Genomic DNA, 23,221 nt, shown 5'->3' on the forward strand with positions numbered 1-23,221 from the left:
GCACATGCCCCTTGTTTTTGACTATAATTTTCTATCTTAAGCGAGTAGCATGATATGAAATATGATCACAAATAAAGATTATAGGATAAACACACAAAATACCGATAAGCAGAAATTAGAGGATTCAATGATCAATTACAAAATACTATTGCAATACATATGATACATTATTACTTTGATACTAGCTATAAAAGAATTCTAAGTAATGTTAATATTTTGATTTAAAATATAAAAAAGAAGATGTGGTATGATTACCAATGAGACAACTCTCCACAAGAGACCAAATGACACAAAAATTAACAACTATAGGTCACCGTACGGCCTTCAACAATGAGCAAAGCCCATACCGCACAGTCAGCTATAAAAGGCCCCGAAATGACAATGTGAAACAATTCAAACGAAAAAACTAATGGTCTAATTTATGTACAAAAAATGAACGAAAAACAAATATGTAACACATAAATTAAACAAAAGACAACCACTGAATTACAGGCTCCTGACTTGGGACAGGCACATACATACAGAATGTGGCGGGGTTAAACATGTTAGCGGGATCCCAACCCTCCCCCTAACCTGGGACAGTGGTGTAACAGTACAACATAAGAACGAACTATAAAAATCAGTTGAAAGAGCTTAACTCATCAGATGGAAAAAATACAAATAATACAAATACAAGTGGACGTGGCCGGGTACTTGTACATCCAAACAACAAAAAGACACTAAGTACAGATCTGAGAGTACTCGCAGTTACTGACAGCTAGTTCAAAGCCACTAACAACTAATAAAAAAAATCATGCATCGAAGACTAAATTATCAATCCGTACACATCCAACATCCAATGGATTTAGTGTAAAGAAGTCATACACAGTCAGAGAAAAACATGACCTTGTGCAATGCCAAGATACAGGTATCGACAGATTGTAGATCCATGAATGTGTATATGTATATATCAGTAATATTTAGTTTGCTTTTAATTTACTGATAACAAAATCAATATTAGTATCAATAAAAACAATATTTAATGATATAATTACAATGTTGAATTGGTAACCTTTTAGAATAAGTTTATTTAAAGGATCGATAAGTTTACCAGGATCGTTTCTAAAATTTCCGGGCACAGTAAACAATATTACCGTAAAAATGAGGATGTGCAATCCTGTTTGAAATAAGTTTTCTACAGGTCAACCAAACTTCTAAACCAAATCTTTATATCTGTGGATGAATTTAGTAAAGGTTTTAAGTAATTTGTAGTAACGAAATCCCTGGCTTAATAATTTACCAGTAATACATAGATTATAAAATTGAGAATGGAAATGGGGAATGTGTCAAAGAGACAACAACCCGACCATAGAACAGACAACAGCAGAAGGTCACCAACAGGTCTTCAATGCAGTGAGAAATTCCCACACCCGGAGGCGTCCTTCAGCTGGCGTTAATTTAATGGCCAAATCTGTTGTGTTTGGTCAAACTGTTAGTATTATGACATGAATCTTAACAATATAAAAATAAGGAAGATGTGGTATGATTACCAATGAGACAACTATCCACCAAAGTTCCGATTAAGTGGATGTAGCCAATTATAGGCAACCGTACAGCCTTTTTTTTCAACAATGAGAAAAACCCATACCATATAGCATGTATAGTCGGCTATGAAAGGCCCTGACATGAAATATGAAACAATTCAATTGAGAAAACTAACGGCCTAATTTATAACAAAACAATTTACAAAAAACAAATATGACAGTCATGAACCAACGACAACCTCTGAACTACAGGCTCCTGACTTGGGACAGGCACATAAATAATGCAGCAGGGCTAAACATGTTTGTGAGAGCTCAACCCTCCCCTTACCTGGGACAGTGCTATAACAGCACAACATAAGAACAAACTATAAAATTCAGTTGAAAAAGGCTTAACTCATCAGATCGATACAAAGCAGAAAAACATCAAACAAAAACACAGATCGGAAGTGGCAGGGTATTTATCCATCCCTCATCCTAACAACTAAAAAGACACTTAAGTACAGATCTGAGAGCACTCCCAGTTACTGACAGCTAGTTCAAAGCCAATAACAACTAATAAAAAACTTCCATGACTTGGCATGAGTAAAGTTTTATCCTGTCCAATACTACAGACAAAATTTCACATAACATTTCATTACATATGAGATAATAACCATCACTGGAAGTTAACCAATCAAATTTTCACCTTTTTTCCCCCTTTTTTTCAAGCTTTAGTAACCATGTAACCTCAAGTTTCCAAAATATTTTATAGAAACACCAAATAAAAAAAAGAAGTGTTTTGAAACACCCAAGTTATATGTTTATGACACAGAAATGCTTTACTGCAATGAAATGTTGGATTAATTTCCTACAACTGTCAATTTCAAGGGAATATTTTGTTTCGACCTTTTTATACGACGGCAAAAAAAATTTTGTGGTCGTATATTGGTATGACGTTGGCGTCGTCGTCGTCCGAAGACACATCGGTTTTCGCACTCTAACTTTAGTTTAAGTGAATGGATCTCTATGAAATTTTACCACAAGGTTCAATACCACAAAAGGAAGGTTGGGATTGATTTTGGGGGTTATGGTACCAACAGTAAAGGAATTAGGGGCCAAAAAGGGGCCAAAAATAAGCATTTTTGTAACTTCCAGACATAACTTGTGTGTTAGTGTATGGATCTCTCTGACATTGTACCACAAGGTTCCATATCACAAAAGGAATGCTGGGATTGATTTTGGGGGTAATTGCCTCAAAATTTTAGGAATAAGGGGCCAAAAAAGGGGCAAAAAACAAGCATTTTTCTAGTTTCATGACAATAACTTGTGTGTAAGTGTATGGATCTTTCTGAAATTGTACTACAGGGTTCCATATCATAAAGGGAAAGCTGGAATTGAATTTGGGGGTAATTGCCGAAACGTTTAGGAATTGGGGGCCAAAAAGGGGCCAAAAATAAGCATTTTTCTAGTTTCCAGACAATAACTTGTGTTCAAGTGTATGGATCTCTCTGAAATTGTACTGCAAGGTACCATACCACAAAGGGAAGGCTGGGATTGATGATGGGGGTAATTACCTCAATATTTTAGGAATTAGGGGCCAAAAAGGGGCAAAAAACAAGCATTTTTCTAGTTTCAGGACAATAACTTGTGTGTAAGTGTATGGATCTTTCTGAAATTGTACTACAAGGTTCCATATCACAAAGGGAAAGCTGGGTTTGAGTTTGGGGGTAATTGCCCTAAACGTTTAGGAATTTGGGGCCAAAAAGGGGCCAAAAAACACATTTTTCTAGTTTCCAGACAATAACTTGTGTTCAAGTGTATGGATCTCTCTGAAATTGTACTGCAAGGTACCATACCACAAAGGGAAGGTGAGGATTAAGTTTGGGGGTGATGAATCATAAGGGGGTTCAAAAAATTGGGGGGGGGATTTTTTTTTTTCCTTTTTTTTTTTCTTTTAAAATTTTCCATTTTAAGTTGGTTATTTCTGATTTATATTTAAAAGCAAATAATAATGATATGGTAGGAGATACACACCAAACAGGATGTGTAAATTATTATATAATAAGTATTGTGCAATAGCAAGAAATTTTCAATTGCACAGTATTGCACAATAGCAAGAAATCTTCAATTGCACAGTATTGCGCAATAGCAAGAAATCTTCAAATGCACAGTATTGCGCAATAGCAAGAAATATCCAATAGCACAATATTGCGCAATAGCAAGAAATTGTCAATTGTACAGTATTGCGCAATAGCAAGAAATATTTAATTGCACAGTATTGTGCAAAAGAAGATACTTCGTATAAATTGCTTATTTCTTGACCAATTTTAATGGGGTTTTATTCTTGAATTCTTGGGGTTCTTTAATATGCTGAATCTAACCGTGTATTTAGATTTTGGATTTTGGGCCCCGTTTTTAAATTGGTCCACATTGAGGTCCAAAGGGTCCAAAATTAAACTTTGTTTGATTTTATCAAAAATTGAATTATTTGGGTTCTTTGATATGCCGAATCTAACTGTGTATTTAGATTCTTAATTTTTGGTTCCGTTTTCAAATTGGTCTACATTAAGGTCCAAAGGGTCCAAAATAAAACTTAGTTTGATTTTAACAAAAATTGAATTCTTAGGGTTCTTTGATATGCTGAATCTAAACACGTATTTAGATTTTTGATTATGGGCCCAGTTTTCAAGTTGGTCCAAATCGGGGTCCAAAATTAAACTTTGTTTGATTTCAACAAAAATTGAATATATGGGGTTCTTTGATATGCTGAATCTAACCATGTATTTAGATTTTTGATTTTTGGGCCCCGTTATCAACTTTGTCCACATTGAGGTCAAAAGGGTCCAAAATTAAACTTTGTTTGATTTCATCAAAAATTGAATTCTTGGGGTTCTTTGATATGCTGAATCTAACCATTTATTTAGATTTTGGATATTAGACCATAATAGGTGAATGTCCAATTTAAAATTTTTAAGTTCTTAGACCACATTCATTCTGTGTCAGAAACCTATGCTGTGTCAAATATTTAATCACAATCCAAATGCAAAGCTGTATCAAGCTTGAATGTGTCCATACTTGCCCCAACTGTTCAGGGTTCAACCTCTGCGGTCGTATCAAGCTGCGCCCTGCGGAGCATTTTATTTCATGTAAAACCTGATGTGATGTACCAGATTTGGTGGTATTACACCTAAAGAAGACTTTTCAGTTGAATAAACTGAATGTGATTGTTTTTCCTTTGTAATACTGGTTGTTTCAAGCATTACTGTCAAGTTTTGTCATAATCAGTTCAATAGTTTGAGAGAAATTTAGTATAATGTAAGATGACATCTACAGCAATTTGAGCAAATTTCTACAAAAAATCCAAATCCCGCTGCACTATGATCAGATGACAGAATATAGAGTGGACTAATAAATGATCACATATTCATCTCATCTGCATACAAACAGTTGAATATGATATAAAAGATGACTCTTAAGATGATAAATACCACTAATGGACCTCTTTGTCTTCATTATAGGGTCCCTTTTGGTCCATTTATATCTCTCACATTCTCAAAATTTTGGGATAACTGTCACACATTATGTAAGAAATATGATAATAAATGAGTAATTGAAGTGTTCAAGCTGAATGAACTATCTATATAAAAGTTTAATGACTCCATGGAGGTTTCAATAAGTCCTTACGTAAAACTTATGTTTATGCCGCGCTCCAGAGAGGGGCAAAAAATGCTTCCCTTTTAGTGAAAAATTTGTGTTACTGCTTCTAAAATAATTTCATTTACTTATAACTGTATATTTCTTAAAGTATTACTTAGGAAAAGGTTTTCTTTTATAGCAAAATATAGGAAATAAGGAGAAAAAGTAAGAAAAATCTCCCCAAAACACAGAGTATGGCTTACTCTGCCTACTAATATTCATAGTAAGTAGAGCCCTACATTTCAAGGCAAATTTCTCTTTAAATGTATTTTCGAGACTCAATCCACTCAGAATATTTCATTTTTGCAATATTTTACTGAACTAACATGAAATTTTAACAAATGAGAGTACATACAAGGTCAAAGGTGCATATGCAGCTTCCTTAAATAGGAGTAATTCCACAATTGTTTTACCCTATTAGTCTTTGTTAAATTGGCACTTTTCAATAATTGTGCAGAATTTATCTTTGTTTCAAATAATGAAATACTTGGATGAGTAAAGTTTTATCCTGTCCAGTACTACAGACAAAATTTCACATAACATTTCATTGCATAAAAGATATTAACCATCATTGGAAGTTAACCAATCAAATGTTTACCCTTTTTTTTCTTGTTTACAAGCTTTAGTAACCATGTCACCTCAAGTTTCCAAAATATTTTATATATAGAAACACCAAATAAAAAAAGAATGGTGTTTTGAAACACCCATTGAAGATATATGTTTATGACTGCAATGAAATGTATGATTAATTTCCTACAACTGTCAAATTCAAGGGAATATTTTTTTCTACCTTTTTCGTATGATCATGATGATACCGGATGTGACATACTATGATTTGGTGGTATTACACCTATATTTATGTAACTGATATTAACAGCAAAAATGAATAATTTGCATGATTTTTAATTAAAATCTATAAACTAATTTTGTTTTCATTACTGAAAAGTGTACAAATTAATTAGTACATTTACATGTACATCAATATTTGAAATAAGTAAATATTCAAATTATAAGATGTCAAGTAGATTTGTTTAGCTTACTGTAATTAGCCTTTTCGTTGCCTTCAGGTGGGAGTGACTTGTCTCCTTAGGGCATTTATTTAGAAATATGTTTTGTATACCAATTAAATTTTACAATTTATTAATACATTACAATAAGGATAATACACAACACTAAAATTCATGTAATGCTTTGTGTTTACAGACTGTTAACCATAAATACATGTAACATACTATGTCATCATGCTATGAACTATATGCATGATATGATGTCCTTTGGGTGCAAGAGATCCATCATTGTCACTTTCTTATAAATCTTTCTCAGCTGTAACATCTCTGAGGCAACCATTCTTCTTTCAGCAGGAATTTCCCATATTGTACTAAAATAGTCCACAACCAGATGCTTTGTTGCTTTAGGGAGCTACCATTTGATTTTTATGGGGGGGCTAGGATGAAATTTGAAAAAAAGACAGGACAGGAGTTTTGAGTAAAAATAGAAGGCAGGATGAGCAACTTGGCAAAAAAAAAAAGGCAGAATGACAATTTATGTAAAAAAAGTCAGGATAAACTAATAAAAAAAAAGGCAGGACCGAATAGAGTGAAAAATAAAAAGGCAGGACAGAGATTACAACTAAAAAAAAATGCAGGACAAAATTTTTCATCCTAGCCCCACCATAAAAATCAAATGGTAGCTGCCTTTTGTTTATCCTCCTTTTTCTATTTCAAAATATCATGTTTTTAAAGGTCAGATAAAAGAGTTTTTTTTCTCTTTGGTCATTTGTCGGTAAAGAAATTTTGATGACTTATAATTACTTTATTTTTAACAATCTTTTTTCAAGATCATTTGGAAATGTCAGAACATTGTAAATTCGGAAATTATTGCTTGCATTCATTTTTGTGATTTTTTAAGAATGGACAAAAATGTGAGATTAATTATTATGATTTCAGGAAAATCTACATATATATAGATATTTGAATCAAATTCAGAATGCAAATTATTATTATTTTGATACTCACACAGTCGCATTATTTGCATCTATAAAAACCTCACAGTAATTTCTGAATTTACAGTAACTTTTTTTCATTTAAAGTTTTTATTTACCATGTTTTCAGGCCAATGAAGAAAGTATTAAAAGTCAACTTGAAGGTCAGATTTCTGGACTAATCCAGTCATTAAAAGGTCAACATCAAGAATTATTACGTCAACTCCAGAATGATATAAAATCAATTAAAAGACCAATAGATGAACAGTTAAGAAAACATAAACAGCTCAGTAAAACTGTGGAAGATCATCTGAAACGACTGAACGGTATAAAAACAGCAAAAGATACTGGACTTAGAATTAAGGTACATAGTAACATGTATGTACAAAAAAACATATACCCGGTATATGTACTAATAGTGTAATATAACCATGATAACATGTATTTCAAACATATAAACACATTATAATTGAATGTGAGGTCAGTTAAGAACAGACAAAGGAAGCAATTATAAAACAAACATTGATTGATTGATAAATTATAATTTACTGAATATCCAGTGGCAAGTATTACATGCATATTCAGATTGGTAAAATGACCAATGCAAGATGAGCAATACAATGGACAAAAAGGAGAGTTCCTCAAAGCATTTCACAAATTACACAACTACAGATTAAGAAATACAAATTCAAATATATTAAATGGATATATATATCATGTATATAGAATAACCATACATTGTCTCCAAATATAAATTTTATTTGTACAAAGCTTAGAAACAGGTAGAAAACGATGTATGGTTATTCTTTACAAACTGCAACTCCTACCATGATAACTGTTTCAAATGAAATATTTAGGGTAAAAACAATCATTTTTTAGCTCACCTCTTTTCTCATCACTTGGCGTCCGTCCAGCGTTGTCCGTCGTCGTCGTTAACTTTTTATACGACCGCAAAAATTAAAAATTTTTTGGTCGTATATTGGTATGACGTTGGCGTCGTCGTCGTCGTCTGGCGTCGTCCGGCGTCATCCGAAGACACATTGGTTTTCGCACTCTAACTTTAGTTTAAGTGAATGGATCTCCATGAAATTTTACCATAAGGTTCAATACCACGAAAGGAAGGTTGGGATTGATTTTGGGGGTTATGGTACCAACAGTTAAGGAATTAGGGGCCAAAAAGGGGCCAAAAATAAGTATTTTTGTCGAGCCTGCGACTTTTGTCGCAGAAAGCTCGACATAGGGATAGCGATCCGGCGGCGGCGGCGGCGGCAGCGGCGTTAGCTAACTTCTTAAAAGCTTTATATTTTAGAAGATGGAAGACCTGGATGCTTCATACTTTGTATATGGATGCCTCATGTTACGAAGTTTCCGTCAGTCACATGTCCAATGTCCTTGACCTCATTTTCATGGTTCAGTGACTACTTGAAAAAAAAGTTCAGATTTTTTGTAATGTTAAATTCTCTCTTATTACCGTATTTTCCGGATTAAAAAGCGCACCCCTAAATAAGGCGCACGGCCGTTTTTGGGGGTGAGGATTGTTTTTTTCCTTACATAAAACGCACCTGCATATAAAGCGCACCCTGAAGAAAACGTACATGCATTCTACTGACCTTAGCGTAATGAATGTTCACTCCTTCTTGTAACTCACTCCGTAACATGTTTCATTTTTATTTTCAGATTGTTGAGAAAGTTGAAAGACATATTGTATATATTTATTTGTTTCATATTAAAATAAATAAATGTTAATAAAATTATTATAATTTTCTTATTGTTTTAATCATGCCAGATTCATTAGTTGTTTTTTGTCAACAATGGCCATGTGTTGACAGCTTGGGTGTCCATTGAACCTTGTTGTTTTGATTAAAATTAGTTCGGTGTTGATTGCTCATTTATTGTTTGAATTGGAATCAAGGATTTTAATTAAGTCTCCCAAACGAAGTTTGGGAAGACTTATTGTTTTTGCTCAGTTCTTATTATTATTATTATTCTTCTTCCTCTTCCTCTTCCGCCGCTTTTAAATTTGAACTTGTCCGCACCCGTTCTCCAAAACCGCTTGTCAGATTAACTTAGGGTTTCACAATATGTTAGACTAACATGTCTAGTGGTGCAATCAGTGTTTTGTTTGTGCAATGGGGTTTATAAAGGGGTACTTTGAGGGGCAAAAAGAAAAGAGGGTTTTACTATAGAACCCTATGGGATTTTATTTTTTAAAATTTTCAAATGATTATAAATTGAAAACCGTTTGTGATAGACACAATCTTTTTAATTGAAAATGTTCTAAATGACAAAACCCATTAAATGAAATACAGGGTTAGTCCCCAGGGGTCATCCCCACCCCCTGCCATTTAAGAAAGTTCTAATACCTTGTAAGTGGTCAAGATCCCCACCCCTTAACCATATATATTATGGTTTGTCATGCTAAGATGGTTTGAATGATATACAGGGTTAGTCCCCAGGGGTCATCCTGACCCCCTGCCATTTGAGAAAGTTCTAATATCTTGTAAATGGTCGAGATCCCCACCCCTAAACCATATATATTCTGGTTTGTCATGCTAAGATGGTTTGAATGATATACAGAGTTAGACCCCAGGGGGTCATCCCGACCCCCTGTGGTTTGAGAAAGTTCTAATATCTTGTAAATGGTTGAGATCCCCACCCCTAAACCATATATATTCTGGTTTGTCATGATAAAGCACATGAAATGAAATACAGGGTTAGTCCCCAGGGATCACCCCCACCCCATGCCATTTAAGAAAGTTCTAATATCTTGTAAGTGGTCAAGATCCCCACCCCTAAACCATATATATTCTGGTTTGTCATGCTAAGATGGTTTGAATGATATACAGGGTTAGTCCCCAGGGGTCATCCTGATACCCTGCCATTTGAGAAAGTTCTAATATCTTATAAATGGTCGAGATCCCCACCCCTAAACCATATATATTATGGTTTGTCATGATAAAGCAAATCAAATGAAATACAGGGTTAGTCCCCAGGGGTCACCCCACCCTATGCCATTTAAGAAAGTTATAATATCTTGTAAGTGGTCAAGATCCCCACCCCTAAACCATATATATTCTGGTTTGTCATGCTAAGATGGTTTGAATGATATACAGGGTTAGTCCCCAGGGGTCATCCCGACCCCTGCCATTTGAGAAAGTTCTAATATCTTGTAAATGGTCGAGATCCCCACCCCTAAACCATATATATTCTGGTTTGTCATGATAAAGCACATGAAATGAAATACAGGGTTAGTCCCCAGGGGTCACCCCACCCCATGCCATTAAAGAAAGTTCTAATATCTTGTAAGTGGTCAAGATCCCCACCCCTAAACCATATATATTCTGGTTTGTCATGCTGAGATGGTTTGAATGATATACAGGGTTAGTCCCCAGGGGTCATCCCGACCCCCTGCCATTTGAGAAAGTTCTAATATCTTGTAAATGGTCGAGATCCCCACCCCTAAACCATACATATTCTGGTTTGTCATGCCAAGATGATATGAATGATATACAGGGTTAGTCCTTAGGCATCACTTATGCATATAACTTTACTGGACCAAACCAATTTTCACTGGACTTTGCCCAATGTCAGGCGACCCTGGGAATTACGAATTATGGGAGCTTCGTTTGGGAGACTTCGTAACAGCATCCTGTTACAATCATTTCTTGTTAATCTTGAAAAGGTATTCATTAAAAGTTACCCAAGCCATAAAACTGCCGTTGTTTACCTTGATTATGACCTACTTAATTACCTGTACCCACGTGTGAAAACTGTTCACCCATAAGTCAGGAAAAAAAATTATTAAATTAAATCTAAAGAATTTTATTGTTGTTTATAAAATAAAAGTTTAAGTTTTTTAAGTAACAAACATTTTTCAATTTAAACTTGGTTGAAAACTACAACAAAACCATTCAGTTTCTGCAAGTCATTGTCTATTTTTAACTGAAAGTGAGATGGGCCACGGAAAGGGGAATTCAAATAAGACGGCAATATATAAATGTCTTAGCATATTGAATTATGAAAATTAATATTCATTTTTTTTATTTCTTACACCAATATGTGACTACAATATTTCATAAAGATATTTCATTTTGAAACAATAAAACAATAAGCAGTTACTCCTCAATAGTATATCCTGTATGGTACCTCTTTTCAAACACGCTTATCTTTCTTTGTTTATGAAACACTTTAAAGGGTTCATTTCAGTACATGGTTATCACCATCGTCATTAAAAGAGACTTGAAATATTGGAAAGAAACACAATCACTACCTTTATTATTTCTAAAGAAGATTTTATTTAAAAACACATTACAACAACAAACAATTACATATTTATTGTAAATACACAATTAATATCCTGTATGGTACCTCTTTCAAACACGGTTATCTTTCTTTGTTTATGTAATAAACACATGGTTATCAACTTCGTAAGCCAACAATGAAATAAAGAACAAATGATAAAGTATATATATTTTTATTCATAACAAAATATGCCACATGAACAATTTATCAAGTCACTGCAAGCACTTGACAATCTGACGGTCTCCATAAAAAAAAATCCAGATACATATTTTTTTTTCACGCTTGCCCTGAAACTGAAAAAAATACATACACAAAGCGCACATGAGTATAACACGCAGGGACAATGACAGAGAAAAAAACCTGCGGCTTATTTAACGAATTTAACGGTATAAGTAATAGGATAACTATATTTGGTATATGCGTACCTTGCAAGGTCCTCATGCCCGTCAGACAGTTTTCACTTGACCTCGACCTCATTTCATGGATCAGTGAACAAGGTTAAGTTTTCGTGGTCAAGTCCATATCTCAGATACTATAAGCAATAGGTCTAGTATATTCGGTGTATGGAAGGACTGTAAGGTGTACATGTCCAACTGGCAGGTGTCATCTGACCTTGACCTCATTTTCATGGTTCAGTGGTTATAGTTAAGTTTTTGAGTTTTGGTCTTTCTTTCTAATACTGCATGCAATAGGTCAGCTATATTTGGTGTATGGAATGATTGTAAGGTGTACATGTCTAGATGGCAGGTGTCATCTTACCTTGACCTCATTTTCATGGTTCAGTGGTCAAAGTTAAGTTTTTGAGTTTTGGTCTTTTTTTCTAATACTATATGCAATAGTTCAACTATATTTGGTGTATGGAAATATTTTATGATCTATATGTCAGTCACGCAGGTTTTATTTGACCTTGACCTCATTTTCAAGGTTCATTGCTCAGTGTTAAGTTTTTGTGTTTTCGTCTGTTTTTCTTAAACTATAAGCAATAGGTCAACTATATTTGTTGTATGGAAGAATTGTTAGCTGTACATGCCTGCCTAGCATGGTTCATCTGACCTTGACCTCATTTTCAAGGTTCATTGGTCAATGTTTATTTTACTTGGTTAATGTTAAGTTTATGTGACAGTTGTAATAAAGCTTTATATTTAGGACTATCAACATAATATCAATGATTAGTAAAGAAGGCGAGACATTTCAGCGTGTGCACTCTTGTTGTAACTTCCAGACAATAACTTGTGTGTAAGTGTATGGATCTCTCTGACATTGTACCACAAGGTTCCTTATCACAAAGGGAAGGCTGTAATTGATTTTGGGGGTAATTGCCTCAAAATTTTAGGAATAAGGGGCCAAAAAAGGGGCAAAAAACAAGCATTTTTCTAGTTTCATGACAATAACTTGTGTGTAAGTGTTTGGATATTTCTGAAATTGTACTACAAGGTTCCATATCACAAAGGGAAAGCTGGAATTGAGTTTGGGTGTAATTGCCCGAAACGTTTAGGAATTGGGGGCCAAAAAGGGGCCAGAAATAAGCATTTTTCTAGTTTCCAGACAATAACTTGTGTTCAAGTGTATGGATCTCTCTGAAATTGTACTGCAAGGTACCATACCACAAAGGGAAGGCTGGGATTGAGTTTGGGGTGATGAATCATAAGGGGGTTCAAAAAATTTGGGGAGGGGGATTTTTTTTTTTTCTTTTTTTTTCTTTTTTTCCTTTTTTTTTTCTTTTAAAATTTTCCATTTTAAGTTGGTTATTTCTGATTAATATTTAAAAGCAAATAATAATGATATGGTAGGAGATACACACCAAACAGGATGTGTAAATTATTATATAATAAGTATTGTGCAATAGCAAGAAATTTTCAATTGCACAGTATTGCACAATAGCAAGAAATCTTCAATTGCACAGTATTGCACAATAACAAGAAATCTTCAATTGCACAGTATTGTGCAATAGCAAGAATTATCCAATAGCACAATATTGCGCAATAGCAAGAAATTGTCAATTGTACAGTATTGCGCAATAGCAAGAAATATTCAATTGCACAGTATTGTGCAAAAGAAGATACTTTGTATAAATTGCTTATTTCTTGATCAATTTCAATGGGGTGTTATTCTTGAATTCTTGGGGTTCTTTAATATGCTGAATCTAATCGTGTATTAAGTTTTTGGATTTTGGGCCCCGTTTTTAAATTGGTCCACATTGAGGTCCAAAGGGTCCAAAATTTAACTTTGTTTGATTTCATCAAAAATTGAATTATTGGGGTTCTTTGATATGCCGAATCTAACCGTGTATTTAGATTCTTAATTTTTGGTTCCGTTTTCAAATTGGTCTACATTAAGGTCCAAAGGGTCCAAAATTAAACTTAGTTTGATTTTAACAAAAATTTAATTTTTAGGGTTCTTTGATATGCTGAATCTAAACATGTATTTAGATTTTTGATTATGGGCCCAGTTTTCAAGTTGGTCCAAATCGGGGTCCAAAATTAAACTTTGTTTGATTTCAACAAAAATTGAATATATGGGGTTCTTTGATATGCTGAATCTAACCATGCATTTAGATTTTTGATTTTTGGTCCCCGTTATCAACTTTGTCCACATTGAGGTCATAAGGGTCCAAAATTAAACTTTGTTTGATTTCATCAAAAATTGAATTCTTGGGGTTCTTTGATATGCTGAATCTAACCATGTATTTAGATTTTGGATATTGGACCATAATAGGTGAATGTCCAATTTAAAATTTTTAAGTTCTTAGACCACATTCATTCTGTGTCAGAAACCTATGCTGTGTCAAATATTTAATCACAATCCAAATTCAGAGCTGTATCAAGCTTGAATATTGTGTCCATACTTGCCCCAACTGTTCAGGGTTCGACCTCTGCTGTTGTATCAAGCTGCGCCCTGCGGAGCATTTTATTACATTTTGAACTTCTTCTAGAGAACCACTGAATGGAATGAAACCAAACATGGCATGAATGTTCCTTATGAGGTGCTGACCAAGTGTTGTTACTTTGTAGCCGATCCATCATCCAAGATGGCCGCCAGCGGGGACTTAGTTTAACATAGGACCCTATGGGAAATGCATACAAATGACTTCTTTTAGAGAACAACTGAATGGAATGAAACCAAACATGGCATGAATGTTCCTTATGAGGTGCTGACCATGTGTTGTTACTTTGTAGCCGATCCATCATCCAAGATGGCTGCCAATGGGGGACTTGGTTTAACATAGAACCCTATGGGAAATACATAAAAATGTCTTCTTTTTAGAGAACCAATAAATGGAATGGAACCAAACATGGCATGAATGTTCCTTATGAGATGCTGATCAAGTGTTGTTACTTTGCAGTCAGTCCATCAACCAAGATGGCCGCCAGCGGGGGACTTAGTTTAACATAGGACCTTATGGGAAATACATACAAGTGTCTTCTTTTAGAGAACCACTGAATGGAATGAAACCAAACATGGCATGAATGTTCCTTATGAGGTGCTGATCAAGTGTTGTTACTTTGTAGCCGATCCATCATCCAAGATGGCCGCCAGCGGGGGGCTTAGTTTAACATAGGACCCTATGGGAAATACATACAAATGTCTACTTGTAGAGAACCACTGAATGGAATGAAACCAAACATGGCATGAATATTCCTTATGAGGTGCTGACCAAGTGTTGTTACTTTGTAGCCGATCAATCATCCAAGATGGCCGCCAGCGGGGGACTTAGTTTAACATAGGACCCTATGGGAAATACATAAAAATGTCTTCTTTTAGAGAACCAATAAATGGAATGGAACCAAACATGGTGTCGTAATTTCTGCTTCTTGCTATGTTTTTGTATAGTTTTAAAGCCAGCAAATACGAATAAACTCACAAAACTTGTGACTAAACTAAGGGATAAATAAATACGGCCGTCAAATCTGTTGTCTGTTCTCTCTCATCATTGGTAGCGTGAATAAATAATCAATAGTAGAAAATGATACTTTTATTAAACTTCTAGAACAGCCGATATGTTTCCATACATGTACAATATTCGAGCAACAATAATATAATTTACATACGGGGCGGAGCTACTAAAATAACATTCTTTCTCTTGTTTTTTTGTACGGACCAAACGGGATCATCTTAATAAATTCTACAATGACAACGTAAATAAATGCAAGGCATACAGCTATCTGCGCTGCTTCTTACCTCTAGACTACGACCCTTACTTGTAATATAAACTGCGAGGCATACAGCTAAATGCGCTGCTTCTCACCTCTAGAAACCCCCGGGCTGAGCCTTGCTGCAAGCCAAATGTAAACACAGCAAAGACTGACGAACGTGACGTTGCACTGGTATTTATTTGAAATTCCCGGAAGTAAATATTCTAAGTAGGAAGAAAAACATAACGTCAAACGCTGACATAAAATATACAAGTCCTCGACTCAAAATGCTTATAACAATACACACATTTACAACACTGCCCCTCCCCCAGATTACATTTCGTCCTCGAAATATGGTCTTGTCAATTCTGACATTACATTTCAAAAATTCTTTTCACAATATTGCTATGTACGTAATACTCTATTATACAAATAAAAAATCTCTAATTTGCCAAAAAAAGGAAATATTAAAGCTATCTTAAAACTTAAACTTAACCATACATCAACAAACTACTGCGCCTGTTTATGTCATAAAAACTAATGTCTGTGTTAACAAACTAATGCGCCTATTAATACTTAAAAGGCAAAATATACATTTTTCTTCATTGTGTCATTATCGAAAATATAAAATAAAAGTCTATTTTTGCATCCAGTTACAGCACTAATACCGTATACTCCATTTAAAGTTCAATCAAAGATTCTCCATTCTATCAGACGCTGGAATTATAAACATCATGAAGCTCAACTTCTTCTAAACACCAGGCTAACCATAAGCCAACAAATGTCCTATCAAGTTCTATACCACAAGGGTACCCCGCGTATAAATATATACACTATCTTCGATACTGATGTACCATACAAACATAAGTATAAAAATAGGTACAAAAGTACAACTAATAAAAAATAGTCATCAGTATTCCCCGAGAAATATCTAAAATGGTGTAGACTATAGCTCAGCATACCCATGGTGTAATCAAAATGTATATTGCAATCTAGACTAATGATTAGCCTTAACTTAATCTCCGCCAAAACAAAAATTGGCTCCTTATAAGTATCCAAACTGTCAATATACACCCACCGAAAGCAGCTTCCCACCAAAATAGTATTAAACAATCTTTACTGCATTAAGGACAACAACGCCAATAGGACCATCAAATTCTAGATTCTGATAAAAAATCACCTCTTTTCTAAAATCTTAAAAACAATTTCAATACCACAATATATTTCTTAAAGTGCAACAATCTATACATATTTGTGCTTAGTGTACTGTATACTCAGTGGATAAACAAATATTACAAGTCTTCTCAATAAACCATTAAATCACTTTTTACATTTTATCAATAACAAAAAAATCACACAAGTTTCATATATACATTATAAAAAATCCGAATCTACACAAAAATATTCTGATATTTGGCCAGTAGGCTTATCTGCTATATAGGCCCAACTATTTCTGATTATCCTGACTTGTAAATCCAAACTGCGGGTTCCCTCCGAAAGGATTCATATTTTCTGGTTTCCCTCTTTTTCCTCTTGAGAAAGGACAATCTCTGCTGTAATGTCCCTCTTGGTGGCATGAGTAACATGTACTTTCCTCAATCGTCCTTGTATTCTGCACAGGTGAGTTTATAGGACTTACTGTGGGACTGGAGGTAGATAAATTAACACCATCTTCCGTATACCCAAATCTATTAAATTACAGGGCTCAACAGTTCCGCTCTGTGAAATAATTATATTCTTCATACTTTCCCCCCTTCCAAAATTTGGAGCTGGGATTTTTCTATTTCTAAGATCCATGGTACCCTCCTAGTTATTTCCCCAAAATATGGCAATGGAAATACTTATTCCCTTATTTAAAGATAGTAGAAGCTAAATGCACCTCTATTTCTCTATTAAATAATTGCTAGGAAGCTAAATGCACCTCCTTTTATATTTTTTTTTCTTGCTAGGAAGCTAAAATGCACCTCCTTTATAATTTTTTTAAAATTTTTTAGAAGCTAAATGCACTCCTGTATTTTCCAAAATATTCTATTTATTACAGTATAATGTATAGAGCTAAATGCACTCCATACACAATATTTGTCACTTAGTTTTTCCATAGAAATTAATATTTCTAAAAATACACGTGCCAAATTCCTTGAAACGTGAGAACTAAACCGCTGCCACCATTGTCGTAATTTCTGCTTCTTGCTATGTTTTTGTATAGTTTTAAAGCCAGCAAATACGAATAAACTCACAAAACTTGTGACTAAACTAAGGGATAAATAAATACGGCCGTCAAATCTGTTGTCTGTCCTCTCTCATCATTGGTAGCGTGAATAAATAATCAATAGTAGAAAATGATACTTTTATTAAACTTCTAGAACAGCCGATATGTTTCCATACATGTACAATATTCGAGCAACAATAATATAATTTACATACGGGGCGGAGCTACTAAAATAACATTCTTTCTCTTGTATTTTTGTACGGACCAAACGGGATCATCTTAATAAATTCTACAATGACAACGTAAATAAATGCAAGGCATACAGCTATCTGCGCTGCTTCTTACCTCTAGACTACGACCCTTACTTGTAATATAAACTGCGAGGCATACAGCTAAATGCGCTGCTTCTCACCTCTAGAAACCCCCGGGCTGAGCCTTGCTGCAAGCCAAATGTAAACACAGCAAAGACTGACGAACGTGACGTTGCACTGGTATTTATTTGAAATTCCCGGAAGTAAATATTCTAAGTAGGAAGAAAAACATAACGTCAAACGCTGACATAAAATATACAAGTCCTCGACTCAAAATGCTTATAACAATACACACATTTACAACACATGGCATGAATGTTCCTTATGAGATGTTGAACAAGTGTTGTTACTTTGCAGTCGGTCTATCATCCAAGATGGCCGCCAGCGGGGGACTTAGTTTAACATAGGACCCTATGGGAAATACATACAAATGTCTTCTTTTAGAGAACCACTGAATGGAATGAAACAAAACATGGCATGAATGTTCCTTATAAGGTGCTGACCAAGTGTTGTAACTTTGCAGTCAGTCCATCATCCAGGATGGTTGACAGCGGGGGACTTAGTTTAACATAGAACCCTATGGGAAATACATACAAATGTCTTCTCTTAGAGAACCAGTGAATGGAATGAAACCAAACATGGCATGAATGTTCCTTATAAGGTGCTGACCAAGTGTTGTTACTTTGCAGCCGATCCATCATCCAAGATGGCCGCCAGTGGGTGACTCAGTTTAACATAGGACCCTACGGGAAATACATTCAAAATGTCTTCTTTTAGAGAACCACTGGATGGAATGGAACCAAACATGGCATGAATGTTCCTTATGAGGTGCTGACCAAGTGTTGTTACTTTGCAGTCGGTCCATTATCCAAGATGGCCGGGGGGACTTAGTTTAACATAGGACCCTATGGGAAATACATACAAATGTCTTCTTTTAGAGAACCACTGAATGGAATGGAACCAAACATGGCATGAATGTTCCTTATGAGGTGCTGACCAAGTGTTGTTACTTTGCAGTCGATCCATCATCCAAGATGGCCACTAGGGGGGGGTGGGGGGGGGGGGCTTAGTTTAACATAGGATCCTATGGGAAATACATACAAATGTCTTCTTTTAGAGTACCACTGAATGGAATGAAACCAAACATGGCATGAATGTTCCTTATGAGGTGCTGACCAAGTGTTGCTACTTTGTTGCCGATTTACTGTTCAAGATGGCCACCAGGATATTTTATTAAATAACGGGACCAATTTTAATCCAAATTTGGCCTCAATCATTATTTGGGTATCTGTTATGATTTTTATCTATCTTTACATTATTTCTAAAACCAAAGTAGAGTCAGGTGAGCGACACAGGCTCTTGAGAGCCTCTAGTTATTTGAAGCGGACGATGTAAAATTTCCGCGAAACCTGTATTGTTTATTGACGTCATAAATAAAACTCTATGGAAACGCATTGTCAACATCATAAACAAGCCGATATACGGTCAGTGACTGTATATCACAAATGAATATAAGGTCAATTTGACTGCACAAATAGCACAGCTGCAGTATATATGTATTTATCGCTATTTTGTGTATTTTTCCTTGATCTTTTTATGATAATTTTCATATCATGCTACTCGCTTGAGATAGAAAATTATTGCTATAAACTAAGGGTTCACGTGCAATGTAAACATCACCGACGTCATAGGCAAAATAGCAATTAACAGATTATCACTGGTCTTTCAAATTCAAGGATGTTTATTGGCCACATCTCATCTCAGGACTTTCCCACTTCGATGAATTTGTAGCTGAGAAACACCCTCTCATTTGAAAAACCATCAATAATCTATAAATATATGGAGCAAATATCAATGACTGACAATGATACAACAACCCAACAACACAATGAGGCGAAAAAAAGAAAGATATTTAGAGGTAAAATACAGTCTTTTCAGTCTTTAACAGTAGACAGGTGTATACAATATTCATCCACCTATAAGTAGATGAACTCAGGTGGTCAAGAATGGCAATCAAATTCTGATCAACTAATGACACTACCTAGAAATAAGTCAAATTTGTTGATAAGAATATATACATAGATATAACAGTCCAACCTTGATAAGTTGAAGACAAAGAGACACAACAATACTATTTGACACTTCATGTTTGCGAGCTACATCATGTGTACCTCATTTCAATGTTGTAATGTGTAGTCAACTTGGTATACATGTAGGTGGAAGACAATTTTTATATCTCAATCAATGCATTGACAGTAGATGAAGTAATTAAAACAAATAGTTATTTCATAAAAAATGAAACAGAATTTACAGTACAGGTCGAATGTTTACAAAGATAGGGAAATATAAAATAAGGAAGTACTTGGGGAAGGAAACAAATAGTATGTTTAACTTTAACACTCACTTCCTTGCTACTATATGTAAAGGTAGAGGCATTATCTTTTTACATGACTTTTATAAGTTTAATTATAATTTTAATGATTCTTTCTTCTTTAATTGAATTTCTCGACTTAGGTCTTTTAATTTGTTCTGCAATTATCTCAGTTAAAACGTGTTCCACAAAGTCACAAACATAATATTGGGCTTGGTCAAACAACATAGGTGTTGATACACAATAAGTTTTATATGTCATTCTGATTGTTATACAAATAAAACCTAGAAATAATTATAGAATCTCATTTCGGTGCACACTAAGAACAGACAGATTCAATATTTTCAATCAGTATTTAAACTTAAAAAAGTTTTATTTTCCTTTATTGGCTTTAAAATTTTCTTGTAAATTTTTTTGTACTTCAATCTTCAACACATCAGGGTTAAGTTAGATGCATTTTTCTTCGAAGATACTTCTCAATATACTTTAGTTAACCAAGATTTCAAATCATCCACTCATCAGAATTAGAAATGCTTTTAACAAACAGGAATTTTACTGTGACTGACAAAATACCTTGACTTATCTATTAAGTCTGACATAACAAGGTTTGACTGAACATGTCTGACAATTCTATAGGATGGGCAATACTGCACAAATAAGATGATGATGATGATGATGATGGATGGCTGCTTAATGTCCAGCGGCAAATTAATCTGCACATTCAGGAAGCAAGCATGATAACGCAATATGAATATTATCCCTGCATTGTACTAGATATAGACCGACACGCTGAGCCGGATTTTTAACGCGCACAGATAAGAAAAAATTATAAAAGTCTTAAGATCTGTGCAATGATACTAATGTAATTATAAGATAGTAATGTACATTGTACAAACAAGATGTATTAATAAACTTAAACACTTAATGCATTAATATTACATTTGATAAAAACATCGACACTGAAGGTCGTTTGTTGAGCGAAATATTTGTCCCTGTAATTTTGTTACATCTTGTTCCTACAATTGTTAGTATTTATAGTCTCTTCTTTAACCCTAAAATATAACAAATGAATAAAAATGATAAACAGAAATGGTACGTTAATGTTTAGATGCTTTCCTGTAATTCTCTAATGCATTTTTAAGCTACATGTAATGATGGAATCAAAGAAACAGTTTAACAGTTAATTAGTACCTCGATGATTAATTTGGCCTATAATAATTAGCTTGTCTGTCAATGCATCCCTCCATGTTTCCGTATGTCTGTCCAGCACAAATAATTTTGGCTATAACTTATATACACCTTAGATTTAGGTTATGAAACTTAACAAGATTATTCACCAATACTAAAAGATGTGTCACCTTAAAGGAAGAAAATCCTACAATGAAGGTCACGGTAAAAAATTTAGTTCACCTAGACCCCTTATACACTGCCCATGTGAACCATGCTTTGCGCCCACAATTTAAAAACTAATCAAGTTGTTTGACATGCGTTTGATTAATATTCAATCATCACATGATAGCTGGAAGTGTTTACAAATTAATGCAGTATTACTTTATAATTTATGTTCAAAAATTCAATTAAACTTGTTTCAAACTTGTTTAAGCCTCAGTGTGAACATAGCCTTCAAGTCACCATTTCTGCATATGTACAAAAAAAAATTCCATTCTCTAACTTTCAAACAACTTGAAGTTGGGTATTGAAATTTGACCATATTGTTTTGCCACTTCTAGAAAGTGCCTTGGATACAAGGAAAAACCCTACAGTGAAGGTCATAATCAAAAACTTAGTTTAACTTAGGCACCCCTGTGCTTATGTACAAAAATTGTTTCTGCTCTCTAAGTTTCAAGTCCCTTGGAGTTTGGTATTGAAACATGGCATGATTATTCCCCAATACTAAAATGTGTGTGATGGTTAAAAGGAATAAAAAAAAAAAACGCAGTGTAGGTCATGATCAAAAACTTAATTCAACTTCGACATCCCTTGAATATGTAAAAAAAATGTTTCAGGTCTCTAACTTTTAAACCTCTTGCAGTTTGGGGATGAATTAGTCATGCATTGGAAAATTTAATTCTGCCTTCCTTGTGTTGAATAATCCAACACAATTTACTTGTTTGGATGCTTTCCTATGATTACTCCAGCAGGGCTGGCTGTGATGGCTCCCATACCCATCACTATTCTCCAGTTATTTTTTGGTATGCATGGTAGTGTTTAGATGTTTTCTATCATTAACTAACTTTGAAATACATATTTCAGTTAATGAAGGAATCTGAGAGACAACTAAACAGTTTATTATGTTTCGATATGGTAATGTTCAGTACAAAGGATATGCCAACAGTTGATATGCCTGTTTGGGAGATAGACAAAGAAGGGGTGTTACAAAGTATACAGCAACTACAGTGGAAAAAGTCTGGTGGTAATTGACTGATATCACTTTTGACAGCAAATGAATATTAGAAGATGTGGTATGATTGCCAATAAGACTACTATCATCCAAAGACTAAAGGATAAAGATACAATATATACTTGAGCATGTGTAAGGAACAATGAAATTAAGTTTGCTTCAGAAATTAAAAGGGGTTACGATCCAGTAAAGCAAATTTGAGTTAACACGAGATGAATTTGGTTTAATGATTCAAGTCCCATAACTCTATAAATAAATCTTATACTGTCAAAATCAAAATGGAGCTTGTCAAAATGGGAGAAAAGCTTGTTAAAA

At 34.4% G+C, this 23,221-nt stretch overlaps 1 protein-coding gene across 1 annotated transcript in view; it reads left to right on the top strand.

Annotated features, from left to right (window-relative positions):
* The window catches only part of LOC127716354 (serine-rich adhesin for platelets-like), a 37,334-nt gene that overhangs the window by 5,827 nt on the left and 8,286 nt on the right, over positions 1-23,221 (top strand). The window contains exons 3-4 of the mRNA XM_052222525.1: positions 7,310-7,543; positions 22,759-22,918. Coding sequence (XP_052078485.1) covers positions 7,310-7,543; positions 22,759-22,918 — 394 coding nt within the window. The remainder of the gene's footprint in view (positions 1-7,309; positions 7,544-22,758; positions 22,919-23,221) is intronic.

This window comes from Mytilus californianus, unplaced genomic scaffold (genome assembly GCF_021869535.1).
Source record: "Mytilus californianus isolate M0D057914Y unplaced genomic scaffold, xbMytCali1.0.p SCAF_9, whole genome shotgun sequence".
Taxonomy (NCBI): Eukaryota; Metazoa; Mollusca; class Bivalvia; order Mytilida; family Mytilidae; genus Mytilus; species Mytilus californianus.